Source organism: Colletes latitarsis, chromosome 5 (assembly GCF_051014445.1).
Source record: "Colletes latitarsis isolate SP2378_abdomen chromosome 5, iyColLati1, whole genome shotgun sequence".
NCBI classification, from domain to species: domain Eukaryota; kingdom Metazoa; phylum Arthropoda; class Insecta; order Hymenoptera; family Colletidae; genus Colletes; species Colletes latitarsis.
Genome location: NC_135138.1, coordinates 25,381,978 through 25,407,324, shown reverse-complemented (window position 1 = coordinate 25,407,324; position 25,347 = coordinate 25,381,978). Strand labels below are relative to the sequence as shown.

Sequence of the window (25,347 nt, the reverse complement as noted above, 5' to 3'; positions counted from 1 at the left end):
AATCGCGAATGTAATTGACTTTTTGCTTTGTCGTCGATACGGATAATAAATTTGTCCCGCAGACAAGCGCGGATAGACGTTTCCACCTCGTCCTTTTAATCTCCCGTTATCGTCGTTTCGTTTGCTTTAATATCTCTTCTTCTTCGATCGGCGTTCCGATTCGCGCGTGTGATTAATTCTCCGGGTTGCGTTGCGTTCGCGGAAAACGAATGCATTCAACGAAACAAAGGGTGCAGATTTTCGGCTTTGCGCATCGAACAACGAGTCGACATTGTGGCCGAGTAAATTCGACGAGGATATAATTAGTTCTGGAAATGTTGCAACACTCACCGAAGAACAACAAGTGTATATTTTGTACTTCGTAACAGCGTGCGTGAAATTGATAAATGCATAACTCGTATAATGGATAATAACAATAATACATATTTATTGCGCGAAGGTTGTATTCGAAATCCAAATAAAGTAAAAGAAGGAGAATAAAATGAAATTTAAATTTCAAAGTGGCTAATTAATTCTTTCTCTTGGTATCTATAAACAACACAATCACTGTGTTGCAGTTTTTAAAAATAACAAATTCTTTGGAGGGCATTTATGAAAACCTTTCACGTTTAGAATGAATGGCTAACGAACCTGTCAGGTAATATTTATTACGACATTTACAATATTTTCGATCACAATGGACCTGTTTAATTATTCTCAGTATTGCGATACACGAAATGACGTACCACTTTTTGCATTTTTAGATTATATTTTCAACGGCAATTAAAATGTACATAAAATACGTTTTTCAGTTTCACACCGTTATGGACGAGAATTCGTTCCGTTGGCGTCAACGTTTGAGATTGCCATCATGTTTTTAAAACAGTGTAAATCAAACATTCACAATTACCATGGACGCGAGTTTAAACTCCAGATAAAACAATTTCTAACCGGACATGTTTGTCTTTATGTGCTTCGATCGAACCAAAAGCGTAAACAAGCGAGAGATATTTATACTTGATTGTTACTGTTTTAGAAGTGGTGAAAAGTTTGTTGTTCAATAATTCACGAGAGACCAGTTTGCATCACCGACTAGTGTTTAGAAACATACAAATATAGCAATAAACAGATGAACTAGCACGAGTGCGTAAACATTCTACACTTCACACTCGGCATATTTCAGCTTGCGTGTTCAACAAAAAAAATATTTATAATATAGAACCATACAGAGAAAACAAATATTATAATTATAGAAAGAAAAGGCCAAACAACGAGTTGTTTTTTAAATATCTACAGGGTGTTCGGCCAACCCTAGGAAAAATTTTAATGGCAGATTCTAGAGGACCAAATAAGATGAAAATCAAGGATACTAATTTGTTCGTTAAAAAGGCTTCGTTAAAAAGTTATAGAAACATTTCCGGCCACACAGTATATTCTCGGTAATGAATTTTTTTCTCGAAAGTACGTAGGATTTCGGCGGTATGTGTATTCACAAAAATGATTGCAATTGACTTCCATAACTGAAAATAATTTTTTTAGAACGATTTGAAATTTTTTAATTTCGACGAAAAGTTTAGACACATATTCGAATTTTGTCTCGAAAGCGGGTAGGATTTCGGGGGTATGTCTATTCACAAAAAATGGTTTTAATTGACCCCAGCAACCGAAAATAATTTTTCCAGAACGATTTGAAATTTTTTTTTGCCGAAAAATTTCAGCACCTGCCCACTGTCGATTTTTCTTAAAAATTCGTTTTTCATTTTTCATAATTTTGTTTATCGCCCGACAAATGAGTTGTCTAATACGTTTTTGTAGGTACCCATGAGCCCTACTTCAGAAAAAAGTTTCATTGAAATATATTCACTATTGCAGGAGTTATGGCTGTTTGAAAATTGGAGCATTTTCATGGGGGTTTTCTCACTTTACGGGGTTAAGGAAAAACTTTTCGAATATATTTGGAATATCTACATATTCTACACTAAAATATAGGTTGTTTGCTGTTTGAAACATTAAAATCCTCCAATCCGTTCAGAAGTTATGACATTTTAAAGATTCGCATGAAATTTTCGGGTAACATTTCTGGCTCTAAATTACATTTTCGTTTGGAAATTTTTTTCTTGAAACGGAGTAGGATTTCGGGGATGTGTCTATTGACCAAAAACGCTTGTAATTGACCCCCGTAACTGAAAATATTTTTTCTAGGACGATTTAAAAACATTTTTTTTCGACAAAAAGTGTCAGTAGAATGTTCCTGGTCAGAGATTATATTTTCAATAAAGAATTTTTTTCTCGAAACTGCGTAGGATTTCGAGGGTATGTCTATTCACCAAAAATGATTGTAATTGACACCTGCAACCGAATATAATTTTTCCATAAATGATTTGAAATTTTTTAATTTAATTTTTGATTAACTTCTTGATGAAGCCTCAATCAATAAATTAATATTCTTGATTTTCGTCTTAATTTGACCTTTAGAATCTCCCATTAAAATTTTTCCCAGGGGTGGCTGAACACCCTGTATATGTCTGCCAAACAATTACTATTTCGTCTTACGAACCAAAGGCGAGCGGACAACCTACGATTATTGTTTCAACTTACGGAACAACACGCACAGCGTAAAACAGCAGTTACATTTGTTTGCGCGACATTTACAAAGTCAATTTGCATGGTCGAATATCTCGTTAATGAACAGTGTCAATCATTCTACGTTCCGAAGAGGGTCATCGTTTGCGTATTTACTGAAAACAACGACATGAATTATTAGACAGTCTATCAGCTCGATATTGGGACAGACGATGCGAGTTGCAAACAATCGAACGCATTAACTCGTTATATGGTTTCATTATGGATGAAAATTACTCGAGCGTATCCAATATGTCAAAGGACATCGCGCCATGAAATTTCAAAAGATTATTGTGTTATCGTCGGACGTGGAACGTCAGAGGGCTGATTTGGTGCAGATATTCTCTACCTTTCTCTGCTGTTATTGCGCCTTACCGGTTTGGTTCAACGACGATGCGTCGCGACGCGGAGGGATTGTAAGGCGACAGCAGTAACATACAATTGCAGGTTAGTCGTAAAGGTTCTTGGAGTTGCAAGACTTGTCACGTTTCTGAAATAGTATTATTACTGTTATCGACAGGATCCTTCCTTTTACCTACATGTTAATTATTTCCTTTCTCGAACGAACGTTCAAACTCTAACAATATTCGAATCGACGTTTGAGTCATTTCATTTTTCACAAAATCTATGTAATTTAATATAATAATAAAATTTCGTTCAACTCGAACAACTGTAGCAAAGCTCATCGTCTGTTTGTCTTACTAAGAGCTAATTGAATAAAATTTCTAGCACTTACCTTTGTCAACTTTGCTTCCACCATGAAAAATAATACTCTTCGCTTTCAACGAGGACTGAATAGAAATTAAAACGTTACGAAGGAAACAGGTTTAAAATAGGTTTGATTGGATAAAAATTGTTAAGTAATTGAATAGTCGTTTATAATGGCAGTCATGTATTCGATATTTATTAAGATATTCAGGCCGACAGTTTCACTATCTGTATTTAATTCACGCGGATCGTTCGGAATATCCAGCGAATCCATAAAAATTCCACGGTATAGTGGGACCGTCGGGCATGATACATTAATAACGTTATCATAATAATTTAATACGACATATCTATGATCGCTGCAGCTTCAATTTCTTTTTCTTTTCCTACTGAACGATGTCTTCATACGATCATCGTCATATCGTTCCGAACAGTTAGTGTACATGCTATTCACAACACTCGCTTTTAGCACTCGCTTTAACAATCGCAGCCTCGAATCATCCCCGCGAAAAAACGACGATTCAGATTGATCACAGCACAACATATCTACAATATTTACAGAATTAATCGGCAAAGACGCGTAACGTTTCTCATATCTCTCGCTTGAATCCGTTGCATGCACGTGTAAAATTGCTGACGACCAGAAATAGAACACCGCGAAAGCCTTTCTAAAAGAGTGCACTACCCCTGAAAAGTTTCGAATCATCTTCTATTCTTCGATTTTAAACGTAACGTGGACGATATGGGCGAGTTCCTAATTTTGATATGTTTAGAACAACATGGCAGTGAGTGACAAAATTCCTCCATCTAATCAGATCTGGGAAAATTATAAAAACTTGAAAAGATTATTTCGAAATGTTGCAGAACATTCTTCGAATAATATTGATATGTAATAATAAATACTTCCACAATTTTCTATCTAAGAGTTTTCTAATTTGAATTTTATAAAAATGCATGATTCCGAGCTGTTCAGCGATAGTGCACCTAATCATTGACTATGCGCATCCGACTGGAACGAAACTTGAATTAGACTTGAAAACACTTCGTTTGTAGAGACTACCGTAATGTATTGTCAAGAGTCCGGTTTCCATTGGTGTTTTCGTTCGTGCGCTCACTAGGTGAATTAAGAGGATATAGTAATCTAATGTTCCTAGACCAGAAAAAGAGATGTCAAAGTTTAGGATCAGTAGTGGTGATTTTGTCTAAACTACGTACACCTAGCGATTATGATTCTTGCCATTTGAGGGAAGTTCTTTGTTCCATAGAATCCCTACATTAAACATTTTCTTTAATACCTTACTTTGATTGTTAGACACCCCCCTTCTAGAGTTTACCTCCCCCATTTTGGGAGATACTGTTTTAACGCTTTGATAAAATGAAATTCATCGATCGATTCAGTTGATTTCATTGGTTACCTATTATTCGAATTTAGCGGTGCGATGCTTCCGCGCAGCCATCTTGCGCAGCTGCCTAGATGGCGACTGAGAATCAGCTGACGCTCCATATTTCTCTCAAACAGCACGAGTCACTGTCGCCTAACGGACTTGGACAAATTTTATCTTCAATCAACGAATAAAAACTTCATATCAATTCGTAAATTAGCTTTTACCAGTGCCTCTAGTCTCGCAGATGTATATTTAAAGTTTTTATTCGTCGTTCGTAAATGAAATTAGCCCAACTCCCTCGCCAGGTATACCGAAATTGATTAGTTCGATGAAATTTTTCAGGGATACTTGCTGTGCGTCGTACGCACGTTGATTCAGTGTTAAAGCTAAAAATATTGTCGTTGACATGTAGCTCGCCGGAAAGAGCATTTCTTTTCTGCACAGCGACGCATAATTGAACTGAAACGACGAAGCTCTCTGCTCGAAGACACCGTCGCCGATGATTCGAGGCTACGCGACGACCGTCATCGTCATCCTTCGTCGCCTTCGTACACGCGGGGACACGCGAATGTCCGTTAAATTCATTGAATAGTCGCTTCTCGCGTATATTACGTATGTATGACTAGCTCTCGCGTTAATCCATTCACGCTTTGTCAATCGAACGGCTAACGACGAAACATCGGAGCTCGTGTCCCAACACAACTACGATTCGATTATATGTGTAATATGTATATTAATGTTTTCGTTTATCCTTTCATGCGTACGTATATGCATTATATGTACCGAAATAGAGTTGTGCTTTGCTCGCGATCGGAGAGAAATTATCGCGAACGAACAATAAAAATCGCGGTGTTCGAATTATTTGCGTTACATTCGTGTAACGCGTAATGAGATCGTCGCGTGTATTGCGAATGGAAAGAGAAATCAGTCCTGATAGAGACTGCGAGTCGTGCTTGGCGAGACATTGAAAAGAAATTAACGGACTTTGATGCAGAGCTGATTCTCTTTTCTCCTCGCAATGATTCGTGTACGGATGAAACGTACGCAAGAATTGGTTGCAAAATAACGATTTCCTCGTGACCGGTGGATTTACATACGCTTCGAACGCTCCTTCGAGCATCGGGCTTGTGATCGAGAGACGATCGAATTTATTTTCTTCGGGAGGCGTGACGCGTGAAAACATTTTTCGTTTTCTCGTTTCGTAAAAAAGGTAATTCTAACGTCGAGTACAAACGGAGAAGAGCGAGTTTGACGACGGGTGGGATCGAGAACCCTTGCAAAACGTTCCTGAATATTTATGAAATCAGCGATATTTACATAGGTAATTAGCTGAAACGAAGAAAATCCGGAACCACTCTGCCTCTACTTTTTTTCTTTCTTCCATCCAATTTCTCTTCTCTCGTGCAAACGGAACCGCTCGGAATCATCTAAACGCGCTTTTTAATTATAAAACTTTTGGCAGAACGCTCGAAGCACAAGTGTTTACACGAGGGGCGACGCTCGCGTCGAAATTTTCATGGGAATGTAAACGGGGAGGATTCGTACGTAGTGACGATCTCCTTCGCGCCGAGTTTCATTCAGCCGACAGAGTTTCTTCGTTTCGGCGCGCAAACACACTCGATTTGCGAATCACGGAGAGACGGGCGATGTCTCTTAACGCAAGAACGTCGCTTGTCACAAAACGATCGGTAAACCGTAAGCCTAGGGATTTCTTCGTTACTCACTGCGGTATACTTGCACAACATATTATATTTGTATTTGTATTTATATTTCTTCATATATTTATATATATATATTTTTTTTTCATATATAATATCCTCTTTTGCTCTCTGTATACGTCTACTTTTAGTATGAAAATAATTTCAAGCGCGTCTTGTTTCGTCGCACTCGTCCATCATCCAGCCGGAGGCGGCGTACCGGAAACTGGTTGCCGTCTCCGGTCTGGTCACCGTCCAATAAACACTAGAACTGGAAGCCCCGTTCCCGCGACGTGAGAATCACCTTCGGATAGCTGGAAGTAGCAGTGACAGCAGACTCACCGAAAGGTGAAGAACGAGCTGAGCCCGATGGGATACGCCTGGACTCAGCGAGGCGTCCACCGGAGGCTCGCCTGGTGGCCTCATCGACGGCGAACCGTTATCCCTGTCATAGTCTGTAAGCAAAGGAATCTCGTTGTGCTTCGTTCACTCGCAAATTATTCTACAAAACGACTATTCTATTTTTCGCAAACTACCCAAGCCACGCCAGACTTTTATTTCGACAACAAATCGTCAAAGCATAAATCCTATAGGAAAGGAATATAATAAATAAATGGTCTAAATATATTTAATAAATTTTAACAAATATATTAACTGTAAAATATACTCTAAAATACAAAAACGAAAGTATTTTAAAACGTTTACAATTTATAACTCTGTACCGACAATTATTCAAACTATTCCTTGTATCTTGCTCCGTACGCTCTCAATATATTTAATAAATCTTAACAGAAATATAAACTCCAAAATATACTCTGAAATGCAAGAACGAAAATATTCCGTTTGAATTATTTTAAAATTTATAATTCTGTACTGACTATTAATCATTCAACTATTCGTTATATCTTGCTCCGTACGCTCTCAATATATTTAATAAATCTTAACAGAAATATAAACTCCAAAATATACTCTGAAATGCAAGAACGAAAATATTCCGTTTGAATTATTTTATAATTTATAATTCTGTACCGGCAATTATTCAAACTTTTCGTTGTATCTTGCTCCGTACGCTCTCAAAATGTTTATACAATTTGAAATTTATGGATTGATTTTATGCTTCATTGCCGTTCGCGTGATCTTGATGCTGACTTTCCCGACGCTGGAAGTTTTCATAAAATTGAAAATAAGTCGGGTTCGGGAGTTGAAAAGTTCGTTAGAGTTCGCGTAATATGATGAGTTTCGTTGCAAATTTAGAAGAAACAATTTAAGCAGTTTCGAGTAAAACTTCTAGTCCCGAAGTTGCAAAATTCGTTCAACGGAGTTCAAAATGTATTCCAATGGAAGAACTGATTTTATGCTACTTCTAAATTTTAGTTTCGATCTTCGAGGCGTTCCTTATTATCGGCGTAATGTTTCAAAACGTTCGTGTGTTTTACAAATTTAATTGCAAGCGTACACAAATATGAAACTTTAACGCAACATGCAACTATTTTTCTAATTGTACGGGGAGTTCTGAAATTAGTTCCTCCCATTTTCCACGTTGGGAAGTGGTAAGAATTGAGGGACGTTAAATTAATTTTCCGAAGTAACGGCGCACCATTCGAAAATTCGATGGCTTTCGCGTAGTACTGTACCATCAAACGAATTCCTGGATCGTGCATCGCTATTGAAACATCCCGGGGCCCGAACATCAAAATGGATGGTCGACGGTGTTTCAGGATGCTCGGAAATCGCCCTACAGAGCGGTCATTGTTTCAACCAAGGACTGGAATACGCGTGTGTGAACACCGCCGGATAGGGAAGATGAATGCAAGGAGTTGTTGCGGATAATGCGCACCGAGAGCGAGAGCCTGCCTTTCTTCTGCGTCTCGGAATTAAATTCTACCAAATTCCCAACTCCGTGGAACGTGGGATATTTGGACCGCTCGAATCCGCTTCTAAAGAGATAAAAGTCTCGAGAGTCGCGGCAACTAGCTGCGATATATTTACAACGCTGTGGATCCTGCTAAACCAGGTCGGCTCCATGATGCGAAAGAAACGACGATATTTAATTATACGACTGAGTATGCTCGCAATAAAATCGTAAAGAAAAATAATAAAAGTGTTGGTAACTGCTACTGTTCGAAATACATTTGTTTCAGACTCGTATAATAGTTTACCTAAATTCATACAATAGGAATTTGGTTTCATTTACTTTTGACACTTTTGATCGATCAAGACTCTTTCGAAATTCGAATTATTTCTTAAATATAAATTTGCAAGGCATTTACTTTGATAGTTCAGGTTAATTATGCTGGCGATTATCATCAATATTGTTACTGGTTATCTCAGGGACATTACATAATTAAGGTGTATCTTGTGAAAAAAAGTAATATCATTTGGTGAAATGTCGATATACAGGATGTTCCTCATTTTCCCGTACGTACTTTAGCAGTGTGTTCTACAAGTAAAACTAAGACTAAAATGTTATACAACAAAAACTCCATACATGCTTTGTTAAGAAATTATAACAAAAATATAAACTGTGAAACTCGGTTGAAATTCAGGACGTTAAAATAAGAAAACAAATTTATAATAAAATAAAATCAATCTTTTGCATGCATTCGATATCGTGAGTTTCTTTCCAATTTACTGAACATAAACTTGAGCAATAGTACAAAATTTTATGACAATGAAAAGTCATCATCGAAGAAAGAATACTTCAGCACCCAAGATAAATAATAGAAACTAAACTCTGATAAAAAAATGTTTAAGTTATCCACATAACTTTGCGTTAAAAATATTTTTTCCTGCCGCAAATAGCAGTTACACTGCTTAAACAAAATTTTAATAAATTTGTCTGTTTAGTAAATGAAAAGACATCAATTTCATAACTTTGTCATAACTTCTAAACAAAACATTTATGAATTTTTTGTTATATAACACTTTAGTCTTATTTTTACTTGTAGACCACACTGCTGAAGTGTGTACTATTCACCACGATATTATCTATTTTACAAGTAGAAATATCGAGCTTTGCTCAGACACAGCAACCAGTAACTCGCTATCGATCTCACGTTGGTCCAAGAAGTTTAAATATTGATTTCCCCCAAATCAAAGCATCGTATGAAAGAGTTTTCCAGATTTTTGGCTAATTTTTTAATTTTAAGAAACTCGATGAATGGTTAATGCAATCAAGAATGTCGTTTACGCATGAAGCACATATGATACAATACCGATATATTAGAGAAGAGTACCATTCACCACGATATTATCTATTTTACAAGTAGAAATATCGAGCTTTGGTTAGACACATCAGCCACTAATTCGCTGTCGATCTCACGTTGGCCCAAGAGTTTTGAATACTGATTGTCTCCAAATCAAAGCATCGTATGAAAGAGTTTTACAGATTTTTGGTTAATTTTTTTATTTTAAGAAACTCTATGAATGGTTAATGCAAGCAAGAATGTCGTTTACGCATGAGACACATATCGATGACGAGTTATAGAGTTTCGATAAATTTGATGGATCGCGTTATGGGTTGTCGAGAAGCAATTTATTAAATTATTCCCCTGTGGACCATAGGGGTAGAACACCGGCGGGTGGATCGCAATAAACGGGGCCTTTATTGTCTAGTCCTTCTTTCCCAGCATGGTCTCGTTCAATTTCGCTTCTCGATTGGATTGGCCGATTGTTCTAAGTTTTACGAACCGAGCAAAGTTAAATCAACATCGCCACCTGTGGCGCTAATACAAATCCGGTAATGTTGCCGGCTATGAATACATGAATATCAACCGGGAAGAAGTCGATACATACGTTTACCCCGTTAACCCAGGAATTCCAACGTGCGCAGGTATCGCGCGAATAGGAACCGAGAGGTCTGATACGATCATATGCGGATCGGTATTTGCTTCACGCGTCTTGAATTTCGTCAGAGAGAATGGAACGTTCCCCGAAAATACTTGCTAAACGATTTAAACAATCGTGATTCAAACTTGTTAAACTATCAACGATTTGTTTATATTCGAACGTTATTCAATTTCTTGGAATTAGCGAGCCAATCACGAATTTTAAAGCACTTGACACGACCAGCGAAGAAATGTTTCGTATTTGGAACACGAATATTGCAAAGTGGTTGCAGCAGAAATATTTTTGTTAACCTTATTTTCAAGAATGTCAGACAGCGAAATATAATAAGTTTAAAACGTTTGATGCGTGTTTCGAAGCTTTTCATACGTTTGCAAATGATCACTCTGTATCGAGTCTTCTAAAATAAACAAGTCAAGTGAGCTCGCTTATCGGTAATGATGTAACTTCAACCGAAAGGAAAGTAAGTAAAATAAAATTCACTTCGAGCAAACGACATTAACATTATGAAGTTATAATTTACCAAGTTTTAACTGCGTGCAGACCTTGAGCAATTAATATGGGAAAATATTTTTCAACGCTTAAAACATCGTTATAATTATATATTCCCTTAATACATTTTTGTAATCATTCTACATGTTAAATGATAATAATTTGCTTATTCAAATCTAAATGAAGAATTCCATTAAATACCTTTACTCGATTTTACAATTTTCAAGTAGAAATGCCAAGTTTTGGTCAGACGCGTCAGTCACTAACTCATTGACAATCTCACGTTGGCCCAAAAATTTTAAAATTTATTTTCTCGAAAACAAAGCATTGTTTTGTATAAAATCTGTTGTCAAAAGGAATTATTTCACCGTGACGAGACAGTATTACTTCTAATTAACTCTCACTTCAATATCCTCGAAAAGGTAAACGAGTTAGTCACAAACTTATTGCCAATCTCACGTTGGACCAACAATTTTAAAATTGATTTTTTCGAAACCAAAGCATTGTTTTGTATAAAATTTGTTGTCAAAAGGAATTGTTTCACCGTGACGAGACAGTATTACTTCTAATTAACTCTCACTTCAATATCCTCGTAAGGTAGACGAGTCAGTCACTAACTCATCGCCAATCTCACGTTAGCCCAAGAATTTTAAAAATTGATTTTCTCGAAACCAAAGCGTCGTTTTAGATAAGATTTGTCGCCAAAAGCAATTGTTTCACCGTATCGATGCAGTATTACTTCTAATTAGCCCTGATTTCAAGATCCTCGTAAGGTAGCAGTCCTGACAAAGTGCTTTGGAACAACCGATAACCGACAGGGAGCGAATGTTTAGCGAAAATGCTTGTCCAATGGTATTAGAAAGTGAAGTAAACGAAGTTAAATGAAGTAAGGGGCGGAAAAACGACAAACTTTTCTTATTTCACGACCGATCGAGGAATAGTCGTCGTGAATGCACGACGTTCCTCCGGAGTAGTTCTTCGTACGCTTTGGCTCGCTCGCCAGAAAGGGACGTCGAAATCGCACGTCCATTCGGAAAAAGTTATTCCCACCTACGAGTAAAATCCACGGTACGTGACTTTCTGCATGAACGACGACAGAAGAACCGTTTTCCAACACTTTAACAACGTCTTTACCGGTTCCTGGATCGTGCAGTTTCCCTTATCTTTTTTCATTCGTCGCGGTTGTCGGCTAAAATCGACCGCTCGTGGCCGCCAGGTCCAATTAACGAAAACAGAGACCTACGTGTCAATAACTATACACAAAAAGCAGTTAACACGTTAACTATCAATAGAGAATATTTGGAAAACTGTTATTTTATTGATATTGAAATTTATTCGAGTATCGTGTGAGTTTAAACTCTCCTAAAAAAAATATAGAAATACTCGGTTAAAACCTTTAACACGAATGCGTAGGTTATAAATGAGAGTTACCCTTTGTAAAAATATGAACATTCAGGAGTTTAAAGGTATTCGATAAATAAAGGTCTCGCGTGGAATATAACGCTAGTATTCGCTACGAAAGTATGAACAGAAATATTAAATTTCTACATAATTTAAAGTTATAATTAGTCGTGTATTTTAATGAAAAGAACGTTTGCGTTGCACGAGAGTATCAAAATGTAACTCAATTATTTCATTAATTGGCCCATTAACCTTTTCTGTATTCAATGTTTCTGTAACTCCGTGAATTGAAGAAATTATTATCAGAGAAACTCGAGAATGAAGCTAGTAATCAATATGAAACGTAATACACACCCGGAAACTCGTTGTACTACGAAATGCTTAATGATACGTAAATTTCAAAATTATTTTACATGTTTCGGTAATAACTCCGGAAAGTAAGAATTCAATGATTAATTAGTAAAATAGTACATGGGGATATGTAAACGTTATTAGATAAAATATATCCGCGTTTCCTTTATCCTTTTCAAGCTTCTGATCGATCCAGTTGTTCGTTAAAATTTTTCCAGGGTTAGTTCGTTCGTAATTGAAGAGGTTATCGTTTCGATCAAATTCCGAGGGAACACAGACTGTACGTAAACACGACTATAAGAATCAATTCATCGGGCAGTTGCGGGGCTCGGCTTATTATACGCGTTCGACGTGGAAGTCGATCGATTTAACAAATGAAAGAACGGAGGAAGTGGCCAGCGAATAAGGGCGAAAGAGGGAGAGAAACGACGAGGGTAACCGTAGAAAAGAAACTGCAAGAATTCCACTAGCTCTCTCGTGCCGCGTTTCTGCGTTTCGCCACCGAAGGCAGTCGACGGCCGCAGGTCAACGAAACTCGTTTTTCATTAATTGAAAGTAAACTTCGAGAAAGGGGAACTGCCTCGTCGCTCCCTAGAATCTTTCAGCAAAGTCACTAAAACTGAGTTCCGGGGGAAACTCTGACAGTCGTGCCAGTTGCTGCCAATTTATTGGCATGCGAAACGAAAGAGCCTTCGGCGTGACGTTTTATCAGCGGCCCTCATAATACACATGATATCGCGAAACTCGAGATACAATGGAAACAAAAAGAGTTCCTACGAAATGAATCGACGTTGATGCGTCAAATTTTATCTGCGTCCCATTGTTCCCTCGAAAATCACTGCAATAGGTTCTAACGAATCTTCATCGTACAGGACGTTTCACATGCACAGTGGGTGCAAAAAGTATTCGTACAGTGAGTAATTACGACTAAAATGCTAAATAATAATGTTTCTTAAACAATATACAGGGTGTTCGGTCACCCCTGAGAAAAATTTTAATGGGAGATTCTGTAGGCCAAAATAAGACGAAAATCAAGAATATCAATTTTTTGATTGAGGCTTCGTTAAAAAGTTATTGAAAAATTAAATTAAAATATTTCAAATCATTCACGGAAAAATTATTTTCGGTTGCGGGGGTCAATTACAATTATTTTTGGTCAATAGATATATCACCGAAATCCTATTCATTTTCGAGAAAAAAATTCATCTTTGAAAATATAATGTCTGACCATAACTGTCTGTTACCCCGAAAATTGAAAAATTTCAAATCGTTCTAAAAAAATTATTGTTAGTTAGGGGGGTCAATTACAATAATTTTTAGTGAATAGACATATCCTCGAAATCCTATCCACTTTCGAGAAAAAAATTTGAGCAGGTGCAAAATTGTTCGACAAAATTAAAAAATTTTAAAACGTCCTAAAAAAATTAATTTTATTTGCAGGGGTCAATTACTATTATTTTTTACCAATAGACATACTCTCGAAATCCTACCCACTTTTGAGAAAAAAATTCCTTACTGAAAATTTAATTTCTGGCCAGAAATATCTGCCCGAATATTCATGTGAATCTTTAAAACGTCATAACTTCTGAACGGATTGGACGATTTTAATGTTTAAAAAAGCAAACTACGCGTATTTTGATGGAGAATATGTGCAAACAGCAAAAATAATCGAAAAGTTGGTACTTGACCCCGCAAAATGAGAAAAACTCCATAAAAATGGTCCAATTTTCAAATAGCCATAACTCCCACAATTGTGAATATATTTCAATGAAACTTTTTTTTGAGGTAGAGCTTATGGGTAGCTACAAAAAAGTATTAGACAACTTTTCTATAGAGCATCAAACAAGATTACTAAAAATCAAAAACGAATTTGTAAGAAAAATCGACTGGGGGTAGGTGCCTAAATTTTTCGGTGAAAATAAATTTTTTCAAATCGTTCTGGAAAAATTATTTTCGGTTTCGGGGGTCAATTACAAGCATTTTTGGTGAATAGACATACTCCCGAAATCCAACTCAGTTGCGAGAAAAAAATTCCTTACCGAAAATATAATTTCTGGCCAGAAATGTCTGCCCGAATATTCATGTGAATCTTTAAAACGTCATAACTTCTGAACGGATTGGACCATTTTAATGTTTAAAAAAGCAAACTACGCGTATTTTGATGGAGAATATGTGTAAATAGCAAAAATATTCAAAAAGTTGGTACTTGACCCCGCAAAATGAGAAAAACTCCATAAAAATGGTCCAATTTTCAAATAGCCATAACTCCCACAATTGTGAATATATTTCAATGAAACTTTTTTTTGAGGTAGAGCTTATGGGTAGCTACAAAAAAGTATTAGACAACTTTTCTATAGAGCATCAAACAAGATTACTAAAAATCAAAAACGAATTTGTAAGAAAAATCGACTGGGGGTAGGTGCCTAAATTTTTCGGTGAAAATAAACTTTTTCAAAACGTTCTGAAAAAATTACTTTTAGCTAGAAGGGTCAATTACAATCATTTTTGGTCAATACACATAACCCCGAAATCCGACGCACTTTCGAGAAAAAAATTCGAGTATGTGTGAAATTTTATGGTAAAATTAAACAATTTTATATCCTTCTAAAAAAATTATTTTTAGTTGCAGGGGTTAATTACAATCATTTTTAGTGAATACACGTACCCCCGAATTCCTACACACTTTCGAGAAAAAAATTGAATTAGGTGGGCAAATTGTCGTTCTATATGCGGAACTTTAAACGTTAGTAACTTTTTAACGAAGCCTCAATCAACAAATTGGTATTCTTGATTTTCGTCTTATTTTGTCGTCTAGAATCTCCCATCAAAATTTTTCCCAGAGGTGGCCGAACACCCTGTATATTAAACAAACATGTTACATGTACTCTCCATAGTCGGTAAAACAACAATATCAAATAAACAAAAGAAATATTTATATTGTTTATATAAATATCGAGAAAAATGAACCAAGCGACAGAAATGAACAAGTATTCGTACAGTTCTGCTGCCATTATCAAGTTGTACAAGTAATTTAAACATTTGTAATAAAAATAACAAATAATTGTAAAATTAATATTTATAATTAGTATTTAATTAGATTTCCCTTTGTTTTTATTATTGCGTTAGCCTTCTAGGTATTCAATTAACTAAATTATATGTAATTTTATTAGTAATATTATTCCATACGTTAATTAAAGCATTTTTTAAGTCTGTTTTAAATAAAATTGTATGTTTTCTTGATATTTATATAAACGATATAAATATTTCTTTCGTATATTTGATATTGTTCTTCTACAAACTTTGAAGCATACATGTAATATGTTTGTCTAAAAAATATTGTTTAAACAAACATTATTATTCAGCAGTTTAGTCGTAATTAATCACTGTACGAATACTTTTTACTATATTATAGTTGCAAACAGAAAATATAATTATAAAATGTACTGCTCACAGTTTTTTTTCATAAATAAATAAATAAAACAGTTTTTGAAGCTTGTTCAATAAAAATTACAATTCGAAGCGTACAATCAAATTTCGTTTCGTATCGAACGAACAATAAACGTGACGACTAAATCGTTACACGGAGCTTTTATTTGTCATCCGTTGAACGAATAAAATTCTGTTAAATTAATTTATATGTAGAATCGTTACAATATTCGATGAACGCGTGTGACAAATTTTGAAGTAATTAATCGACCGGCTGCGTTTGTTTGTAGATTCCCCGGAAGCACCCTTTCCGGAAAATTCATAGGACTGCCCTTAATTATATAGCCTGGGATTCTCTGGACGCCGGGTGGAACCGGTAACGGCTCATTTCGGGTAAAATTGAGCCACGTTGCTCGCTACGTTCGGTTGCCAAATGTCTTCGGACGTTTATAACGCCACCGTCCAGGAAATAAATTTGGCCGTCGCGGAGGCTTCCAGGTAATTTCCGTCGTAACGAGCGGTAAAACAATGTTACTGATTTCTCGAGTCGCGTTTTTCACGCGTAATTTTACATCAACGCGTCCCCTTCTTCCGGAATATTCAGACTTTTAATCGATATTCGAAATTTAACGGTAGTTACACCGGTTAGATTGTTCATCTCATGGGTATTCATAAGATATTACAACGTTCAATATTCATAAGCTACGGGATACTTTAAACGGGACGGGCTGAAATCAGACCGACAACCGTAAAGAAATAAAACTACGGAGACGTCGGTCGTCCGTCTGCGAAGCCCTTCTTTAAACAGAACGCGTTTCGCGTAGCAGATTTCACATTAATCAGAGGGAATTCGTTAAACGATCATTAAAGTTAAACGAAATATTTCTGTCGGTTGTTTGTCTCGAATAACCTTTGATTTTTATAAATTTATCATCAATTTCGAACTGTTTCAAGATTTATCAAACCTCCGTAAATGTTTTTAACGATTCTATAAATAAAGTGTTCTTTCCGCAAATGTTGGCAATTCAAACAGGAGCCAGAAATAATTACCAGAGGAGTTCTTCCAACAACTCGTCGTATGAAAAAATTTAAATCGACTTTTAGAAACATAAAATCGTACATTAAATATTGAGTCAGGGCTTCGTATTGTTAAATAAATATTCAACCTAATCGAATTAACTTTATGTATTAATGAGAAGAATGTATTACAAACGGAAATAACAAAGGATTGAAGGTAGAAAAAAATTTTTCAGCATTCAGTGAGCAGTAATGTTTCCAATCTGGTATCAAGTTTTTACTATGTCTATTTAAACTATGATTTTCTTGTTAAATTCCAAATATATATCGTGTGTCTACAACATACGTAACTCCAAATAGAATTTCGTCGCGAAAACTGATCCTTCGTTGAAAATCGAATGAGATTAGTATCGGTGAAACGGTAAGAATAGTGCTGGGCGTTTCGTTTCACCTCATGAATCAACGGAAATAGGGAAAGTCTATTGAACCAAGGCTGAAGTATTTACCGAGAACTGTAAAAGAAGCTGATGACGGAGCCAGCTTCTGTTGATACCTTTGAACTTCGACTTATTTGCAACCGATACATGAAAAACCCTGACTTGCAATCTAATTTGCATTCAGAGATATACTTTACATTTTAGCTTTACTTTTACTAAGTTTTCTGTTCCACTATGATGGAATAAATTATTATTTTCCTCCAACTTTTATATGGAATAAACATTCATTTTAAATAAACATAATTTAGCCCCATAATGCGGGCCAAAAATAAAAGAATCGTTTCATTGTTTTGGAGCTCGTTCTGCAGAATTCTTTTTGCCACGAAATCTTAGATAAACATTTTTTGTATGTACGTTTCTAATTATCAGAGCTAGTCTCGCACTTAGCGTTACCCAGAACTAACGACGAGGAAGCGGCGAGGTTTTAGTTTACTATTTTTTACCTTATTTTCTTTCATTTTGTGCTTTAGAAATTCTCTGATCTCATATTTGAATTTAGTAATGCCGAAAAGCTTCTAGATCATCGTTTAAAAACTATTTTGCATCGTTCATTCCAAACGTATCAGCACTCCAGGAGAAAGCTGGAATGTAATTAGCACAGCCTTGTAATAGACACCTTATTAATTAACTCCGGTTTATAATGAATTCGACACCAAGAGAACGGAAGAAGTGATACTTGATAAGTACATTTCTAATTACAAAGAAAAATTACAGCATCGCCAGGTAATAAAGAAATAAAGTTCATAAAAAGAGAGAGGAACCGGCGACGGGCACATCAGAAGCGGAGCTTTCTATTAGATTGAATAAAAGATGTTCAACAAAGGACAATTTTGCCTTGTAAGGGGGTCTCAAAGTAGCAGCCATTTAACTACGATAACTCTTTATCTTTATTATTTAACCTGTACAGCGAATTTCTTGCTTCAACGTTTCTAGTTAATACAATGGAATCTTAATTATCTATTTTCTCGAACAAAGGAAATATAATCTTAATTACCAAACGTTCCCGATAAAGTAACAAAACATTATCTTTGCATTAAATACTCATATACCTTTTGTCCATCCCATTGTACTCGACAATCTTTATAAACAAAATATCTAGATCGAATCGCCTTCAACGAATAACAAAAAATTAACTTACTGTATAAATTGTAATAAAATACAATGAAAAACGTGGCAGAATATTTATATAACAAGGAATGTTTTCTAGGTGTCCGCCTCCGATTGTTCTGAATTTTGGATAAGTTTTAAAGGAGCAAAAAATAAGATATATTTATTTTTTATAGCAGCCTGTTTTCATGTTTAAGGGTTGAAACATATCATTTGACTCAAAATCGATATTAACGCCATAAAATTGTATGTGATACACCTCCACAAAAAGCCTCAAAAAATTATACATTTAACAATAAAATTGTAACAATACGAACATGGTTACATAAAAAATTAAGGTAAAAATACAAGCAACTGTCGGTTTTTGTTTTTTTCAACATCGTTCCTCCACTTTTAAAAATCTGAAAAAATTACAGATTAATAATCATAACAAGACACTAACACTGTAAAATACAAACGTGGTCATTTAATAATTTCTATTAAAAAAAAATTTTTTTAACTTTTCGAATTTTTTAAAAATCCATTTTGCGATGACAAGTTCTGAAAAAATTCACAAACACGTATACCGTAGAGCAAAATACCCTGAATTTTTTCCGAAATCTTTGATAGAATACAACAAAAGATATACAGTTTAAACTGAAAATTTTGTTGCCCTGTAACTACCCTCCCAGTAAGAGTACCGGGTTGATACTTGACACAAGTGATTTTCTTTGAACGGTCTATTAACTGATATGCTCACTGATCCATTTGACCATCTTATCCGGCTACACCCCTTGAATATTAAGTGAATCATTTAATGAAGTTCATACATCTTGTAAAAGATTCAGGTGATAAATTTATACCATGTATACATACATTTGAAATATAATTGCACGAATGATGTTATTAGTACCGGAAATTAATTTATATTTATTATATTCCTTACCACATGTATGTATCGCATATTAATACGTAAATACTAAAGAAATTTTTATTAATATTGTAAGCTATAAATAACTTTACTAGTGCCTAGTATACAAGGTGTTTGGCCATCCCTGGGAAAAATTTTAATGTTGGGCTCTAGAGGCCAAAATAAGACGAAAATCAAGAATATCAATTTCTTGACTGAGGCTTCGTTAGTAAGTTAGTAAGTTATTAAAAAATTAAATTAAACAATTTCAAATCATTCTGAAAAAATTATTTTTGTTTGCCGGGGTCAATTACAATCATTTTTGGTGAATACACATACCCCCGAAATCCTACACACTTTCGAGACAAAAATTCAGGTAGCTGCAGAAATTTTTTGACGAAAAAAAAATTTTTCAAATCGTTCTAAAAAAATTATTTTCGGTTGCAGGAGTCGATTACAATAATTTTTGGTCAATAGACATACCCCCGAAATCCTACTCAGTTTCGAGAAAAAAATTCCTCACCGAAAATATAATTTCTGGCCAGAAATGTCTGCTCGAATTTTCATGTGAATCTATAAAACGTCATAACTTCTGAACGGATTGGACGATTTTAATGTTTAAAAAAGCAAACTACGCGTATTTTAATGGAGAATATATACAAATCGAAAAAATATTCGAAAAGTTGGTCCTTGAGCCCGCAAAATGAGAAAAACCCCATAAAAATGGTCCAATATTCAAATAGTCATAACTCCTACAATTGTGAATATATTTCAATGAAACTTTTTTCTGAGGTAGAGCTTATGGGTACCTACAAAAAAGTATTAGACAACTTTTCTATAGGGCATCAAACAAAATTACTAATAATCAAAAACGAATTTGTAAGAAAACTCGACAGGGGGTAGGTGCCTAAATTTTTCGGTGGAAATAAATTTTTTCAAATCGTTCTGGAAAAATTATTTTCGGTTTCGGGGGTCAATTACAAGCATTTTTGGTGAATAGACATACCCCCGAAATCCTACGCATTTTCAAGAAAAAAATTCAGTACGGGCGGAACTTTAAATGTTAATAACTTTTTAACGAAGCCTCCATCAACAAATTGGTATTCTTGATTTTCGTCCTATTTTGACTTCTAGAATCTCTTATTCAAATTTTTCCCAGGGGTGGCCGAACACCCTGTATACAGTAAACGTCAGATATTATAATGAACATTAACCATACATTATATCTGGTGCGACCGCCACCCGATGTGTGTGCGCAACGAATATACAGGGTGTCCCGTAAAGAGTGTAAGAACCGGAAATGTGGGGTAGCTGAGACGATTCTGAACAACAATTTTCTTTGCAAAAATGTCGGATGGGGCTTCGTTTTTGAATTATTAACGAAAAACGCTGACGAATCACGGCACGCTTTCCGCTGTATAATATTGAAATATGCAAAACTGTAAGAGGCAAACATACTATGTGATATATCAATGAATTCATAAAAAAAATCGTGTTCTTTTTTGTTATTATGTAAAGTGTGATTGCTTTTAAAATAATGTTATAAACAAATTATTTTTTACAAAATTTATGACTAGCATTTATATGTACATAAAAAACAATGAAACTTTTCCTTAAGAAGTATTCTTCTATCTATGATAGTTTTTGAGATAGCTTATTGTAGCTAAAACTTTAGGGGGTCGTTTCACCCCCAAATATGAAAACGGGCTGATATGAAAAAAAATACGAATATCTTATTTTTTGCTCCTTTAAAACATATCCAAAATTCAGAACAATCGGAGGCGGACACCTAAAAAACATTCCTCGTAAGATTCTGCCATTTTCGTGACTTTAGAACAATCGGTGTGATAAAAATAGTAATAACGCATTTGTTTGTAGGAAAGTGAACTATCGAAATAAATAATCCCAGATTCGAAAATCTGGATGATAATTCGAATCAATATCACTAAGTGTGCAGCTGCGTGGCCGCGATTGAAGCGAAAGGATTAAACCGCGCGGAGCTGTTTTCCCGCGGCCTGTGTACGGAAAAATGAAACTAGAGACCATTCGAACCGATTAACCTTCCCTCTAATTCCCGGGCAGCACTTTCGAACGAGCAATTCCCCCGAATCGATCAGCAGCCGATCCGAGAACCAAACCGTAAAACGCAAACGTAAGTATAACCGTCGCCGGAATCAGTGTCGTCGCGGGCGTAATACCGAAATCCATTCCGGCCAGTTAAAGGGGACCAAGTAACGCGAAGTAATTCGTTCATGGATAAAGGGGATCACCGAGCATTGACAATTCAGTAGATTCGCCGTTGAATCTCTGCCCCGGCTCGAATGTGCACCGTTGACGAGGTTTTAATTATGCTAATTACTCGAACGAGCCCGGTATAAGCGGCAGCCAGGCGGTGTATCGTCGTGGGAAATGGCTGAAGTACGCGGAGCGCGTTAAAATAGATATTTACTGACCTGGATCTCGCCATTCCTCGACATCGTAGTCGATAGGTCGTTGTCGTAATTTCTTGTTACCGTTTCTACCTAAAATACATTACACAAAGGCGGTTTTACATGGCTGCGCTTTACCGGCGTCACGTCGCGGCTAGGACGGTAGCCCGGGAATGGATGTCCTTGCCACGAAGAAAAAAGGACCAACGAACGAATGCGCCGCGATCGCGGGACGGGGCGGCTGCTTTGCTTGCAAATTAATGGCAGGTATTCCACCTAATTCCGCGTTCGTTCGCGGGAAATTTCGACGGTATCGTTGCTTCAGCCCGTTAATTTGTTTTATTGCCTCGTTGCTCGTCGCTGACTACCAAGACTATTCAACCGATGATACGAGGGTCGTCTGAAAAGTTTTGAGCCTCGTCATGAAGGTGGCTGTTTTCGTCAAAACCATTCTGGTAGTACAATGGTATATGCTTTGACGAATGTCTGCGAAAATTGCAGCAATTTTGGACGCTCAGTTGTTGTTTGTGAGTCATTTGTGTCAGTCGATGTATTTTTGTAAAAATGGGCCAGCTCATACTTTGGCGATCGCCATGACCAAAATTCACGAATTGCGTTTCGAATTGGTTGATCACCCACTGTATTCACCAGATCTGGCCCCCCAGCAACTTTCTCCTATTTTCTAAGCTTAAAATATCGCTTGGAGAACAGAGATTTCCATCGAACGTGGAGGTCATCGCAAACGTAAATGCCTACTTTGCAGGGCAAGACACCAACTACTATTTGGAAGGGTTAAAAGGGTTACAGCATCGCTGGGAAAAGTGTATTGACTTAAGAGGAGACTATGTTGAATAATAAAGCTACATTTAACTGGAAAAATACTTGTTTCTATGTTAGGCTCAAAACTTTTCAGACGACCCTCGTAAAATCGCATATTCGACCGTGACTCCCGAGAGTTTGTGTTGAGAATAAGCATTGCATGCATGTATTTTTAATGAAAATCAAATCCATTGGTGCAATTCCCTCCCTTGCAAAGGTCAGTACTACCTGAGGAGGACACTGATTGCACCCCCTGAGCGTCTCGTTCCTTTTCTTCCGAGCCTCAAACTCAGTTAGCAGTAAACCGTCAAGCTAAGAACAGCATTTTCGTTTTGTAAAACTACATTAATTAAATACATACTCGAAACTCTGTTGTATTTTTTTAGCAAATAAATATTCCACAGCTTGTCACAAACTCTATGCTTTTTGGTCGAATAACTCTGAATATAGGAAATTGTTTGTAAATGCCTTTGATTGAAATCTGTCTATGTTTATTATTAATTGAATAATCTTGTTAGTGTGAGCAAGCTTAACACGGCGGAATTAGGAAGGAAACCCAAAGAAATGGAAGTCAGTTACCGGTTTTCTTCATGGATGAAGTGACATGGTACGGTGGTGGTGTGGTGGACGTCGTCGACGGGACTGGAATCTCTGAAAGTAAACAATACATGTCTTTGATAACGACAAACTTAAATCTAATTTCATTACCTTTCGAAGCAATGACAAAATCCACTTATTCTACGTTATAACAGATAATTTATTGTTCGAATGTTCTGTTATTCAATAAGTAGTTCTTGCAAATCTGTTCCACCGTGAAAACATTGTATAGAAACGAGCTAAATAATAATAAGATACTCTTGGGCTATCTCGTTCCTTGTGTGAAACTTCAATTATTGGACTCCATCTTACTTCGTTGCTTAAAAGAGGACGGATTCTTCAGTAATCTAATTAACAGAGAATATTAATGCTGGGATAAAGGAATTTTAGGGTAATAGGATCGCATTCTCCTCTTGATCGTTTTATATTTCGAGGAAAATAGAAACATCTTTCCATCTTTGATCGTTCTATATTTCGAGTAAAATGACATAAATGTCAATACTGAAAATGAAAAGAAAATATACAGACACAAAAATATCCGTGTTTGTAGATATCAGTAGCAGTAAAAGCATTTTCTAATATGAAGACTGCAGTAATATTTTACAGGAAATAAGAAATGATAAATTGAGTAAATAAAGGTATTGAGAATTCAGACGTAGAGAAGTAATAATTTTGTATTCGATCCTGCCTTTCTTTTAAAATATAATTACGAAACCCTATGCTGACGAATTTAACGATAATTCTAACGATAATCCTCTCATTCCCATTATAGGTATTTATGTCACTTCACTCGAAGTATAGGATGATCAAAGAGACAGAGAGAGACGAGAGTTCTATTATCCTAAAATGCTTTTATCCGAACAGTCGTGTCGACCTATTACGATGGTTGTCAAAGGACCTACTATATTGTTTTTTAAACAAAGAGGAATTAAGACCAGGTACAATAATTAAACTCTCATACAAGAACCGACGCGTTTCAAGTTACCAGTCAGCGAAGCTAAATATCTGATAATACCTGCAACAATTACGAAACTAATACGATGATAATCTCATTTACAAGAGAAGAATTATAATTAAGTTAAAGAAATATACGTATTTGCTTGATTATAGATAATTTATAAAAGCAATTATGACTATAAAACCTGTGTCGATTTGCAACGGAAAAATTGTTTTCGCTGGAATTCCAGCAGGATCCACAGTACTAACAATTACAGCCACACGTATTGCTTCTAAATTGAACGTTCCAAAGTTCGTCAACTGCACCACTTAAGAAAATGAATTGTGCCTGAATGCACAATAGTTTTCACAGAATGTATTATCGAGTTGGGGAAATTTGAGACTGAACTTTCGTTTGCATTCGTTTCGCAACTTTTAATTTCAGCCAATTTATTCGTCCAAGGAGGTGGAATGGTATACTCTCCAGGGATAAATATATCCTTCGCAAATTTAATCGCCAATTACGAACAACATTGAAACGGAAAGGCCGTTTGAGCCCGTCCATCGATTCATGCTCGTCGACTGTTAAGAGTCTTTGCGTAAAAGTTCATCGGGAATCAATTACTTTGTTGTTAGGGCGTAAATACGAACACAATTATTCCAATTATTCCTGATGTCGTTACTCCGCCTTGGGAGTTTTCATTTCTCCCAATGTCTGTAACTTACACGGTCGTGACTTTGGGAACGTTTGTAACATTTATATTCTATACATTGTACAAAAAATAATACGAAATAACTAAATCTGTAATTTGCTTATCGTGTTTGTTTCCATTTTGATAAACAGTTTAAAATATAATTCTTTGTATTCTATCCTTTTGCTGGGTGTTTTTAAACGTTTAATATTGGGTACGATTCGTAATTTAAAAGGTGCTATGAATTGAAAAGCTCACCGTCCAATTTTATGTAACCGTCCGTTCCACCAAGAGAATTCTGCGCGACGCATTTGTAAGAGCCAAAGTCCTTTGGTCCGACATTTCTGATCTTCAGCATCATGTATTTGTTGTAGCTGTTGTCGGAGTATACCGCCTCGTACTTGTCGCCTGCAATGGAATGGTAATTGCCTAGGCAAATAAAACTATATTTCTCGAA

At 36.0% G+C, this 25,347-nt stretch overlaps 1 protein-coding gene across 4 annotated transcripts in view; it reads right to left on the bottom strand.

The window, feature by feature from the left end:
- Positions 1-3,490: 3,490 nt before the first annotated feature.
- Positions 3,491-25,347, bottom strand: part of LOC143342151 (opioid-binding protein/cell adhesion molecule homolog) — a 372,611-nt gene continuing 350,754 nt past the window's right edge. For 3 of the 4 annotated variants that reach the window (XM_076765730.1, XM_076765732.1, XM_076765729.1), the window contains 4 exons: positions 25,149-25,319; positions 23,245-23,316; positions 21,871-21,939; positions 3,491-6,846 (listed from right to left, as the gene is read on the bottom strand). In XM_076765730.1, the coding sequence (XP_076621845.1) occupies positions 6,692-6,846; positions 21,871-21,939; positions 23,245-23,316; positions 25,149-25,319 (467 nt within the window). In that variant the 3' untranslated portion in view covers positions 3,491-6,691. The remainder of the gene's footprint in view (positions 6,847-21,870; positions 21,940-23,244; positions 23,317-25,148; positions 25,320-25,347) is intronic. The other variant, XM_076765731.1, reaches the window with a different exon arrangement.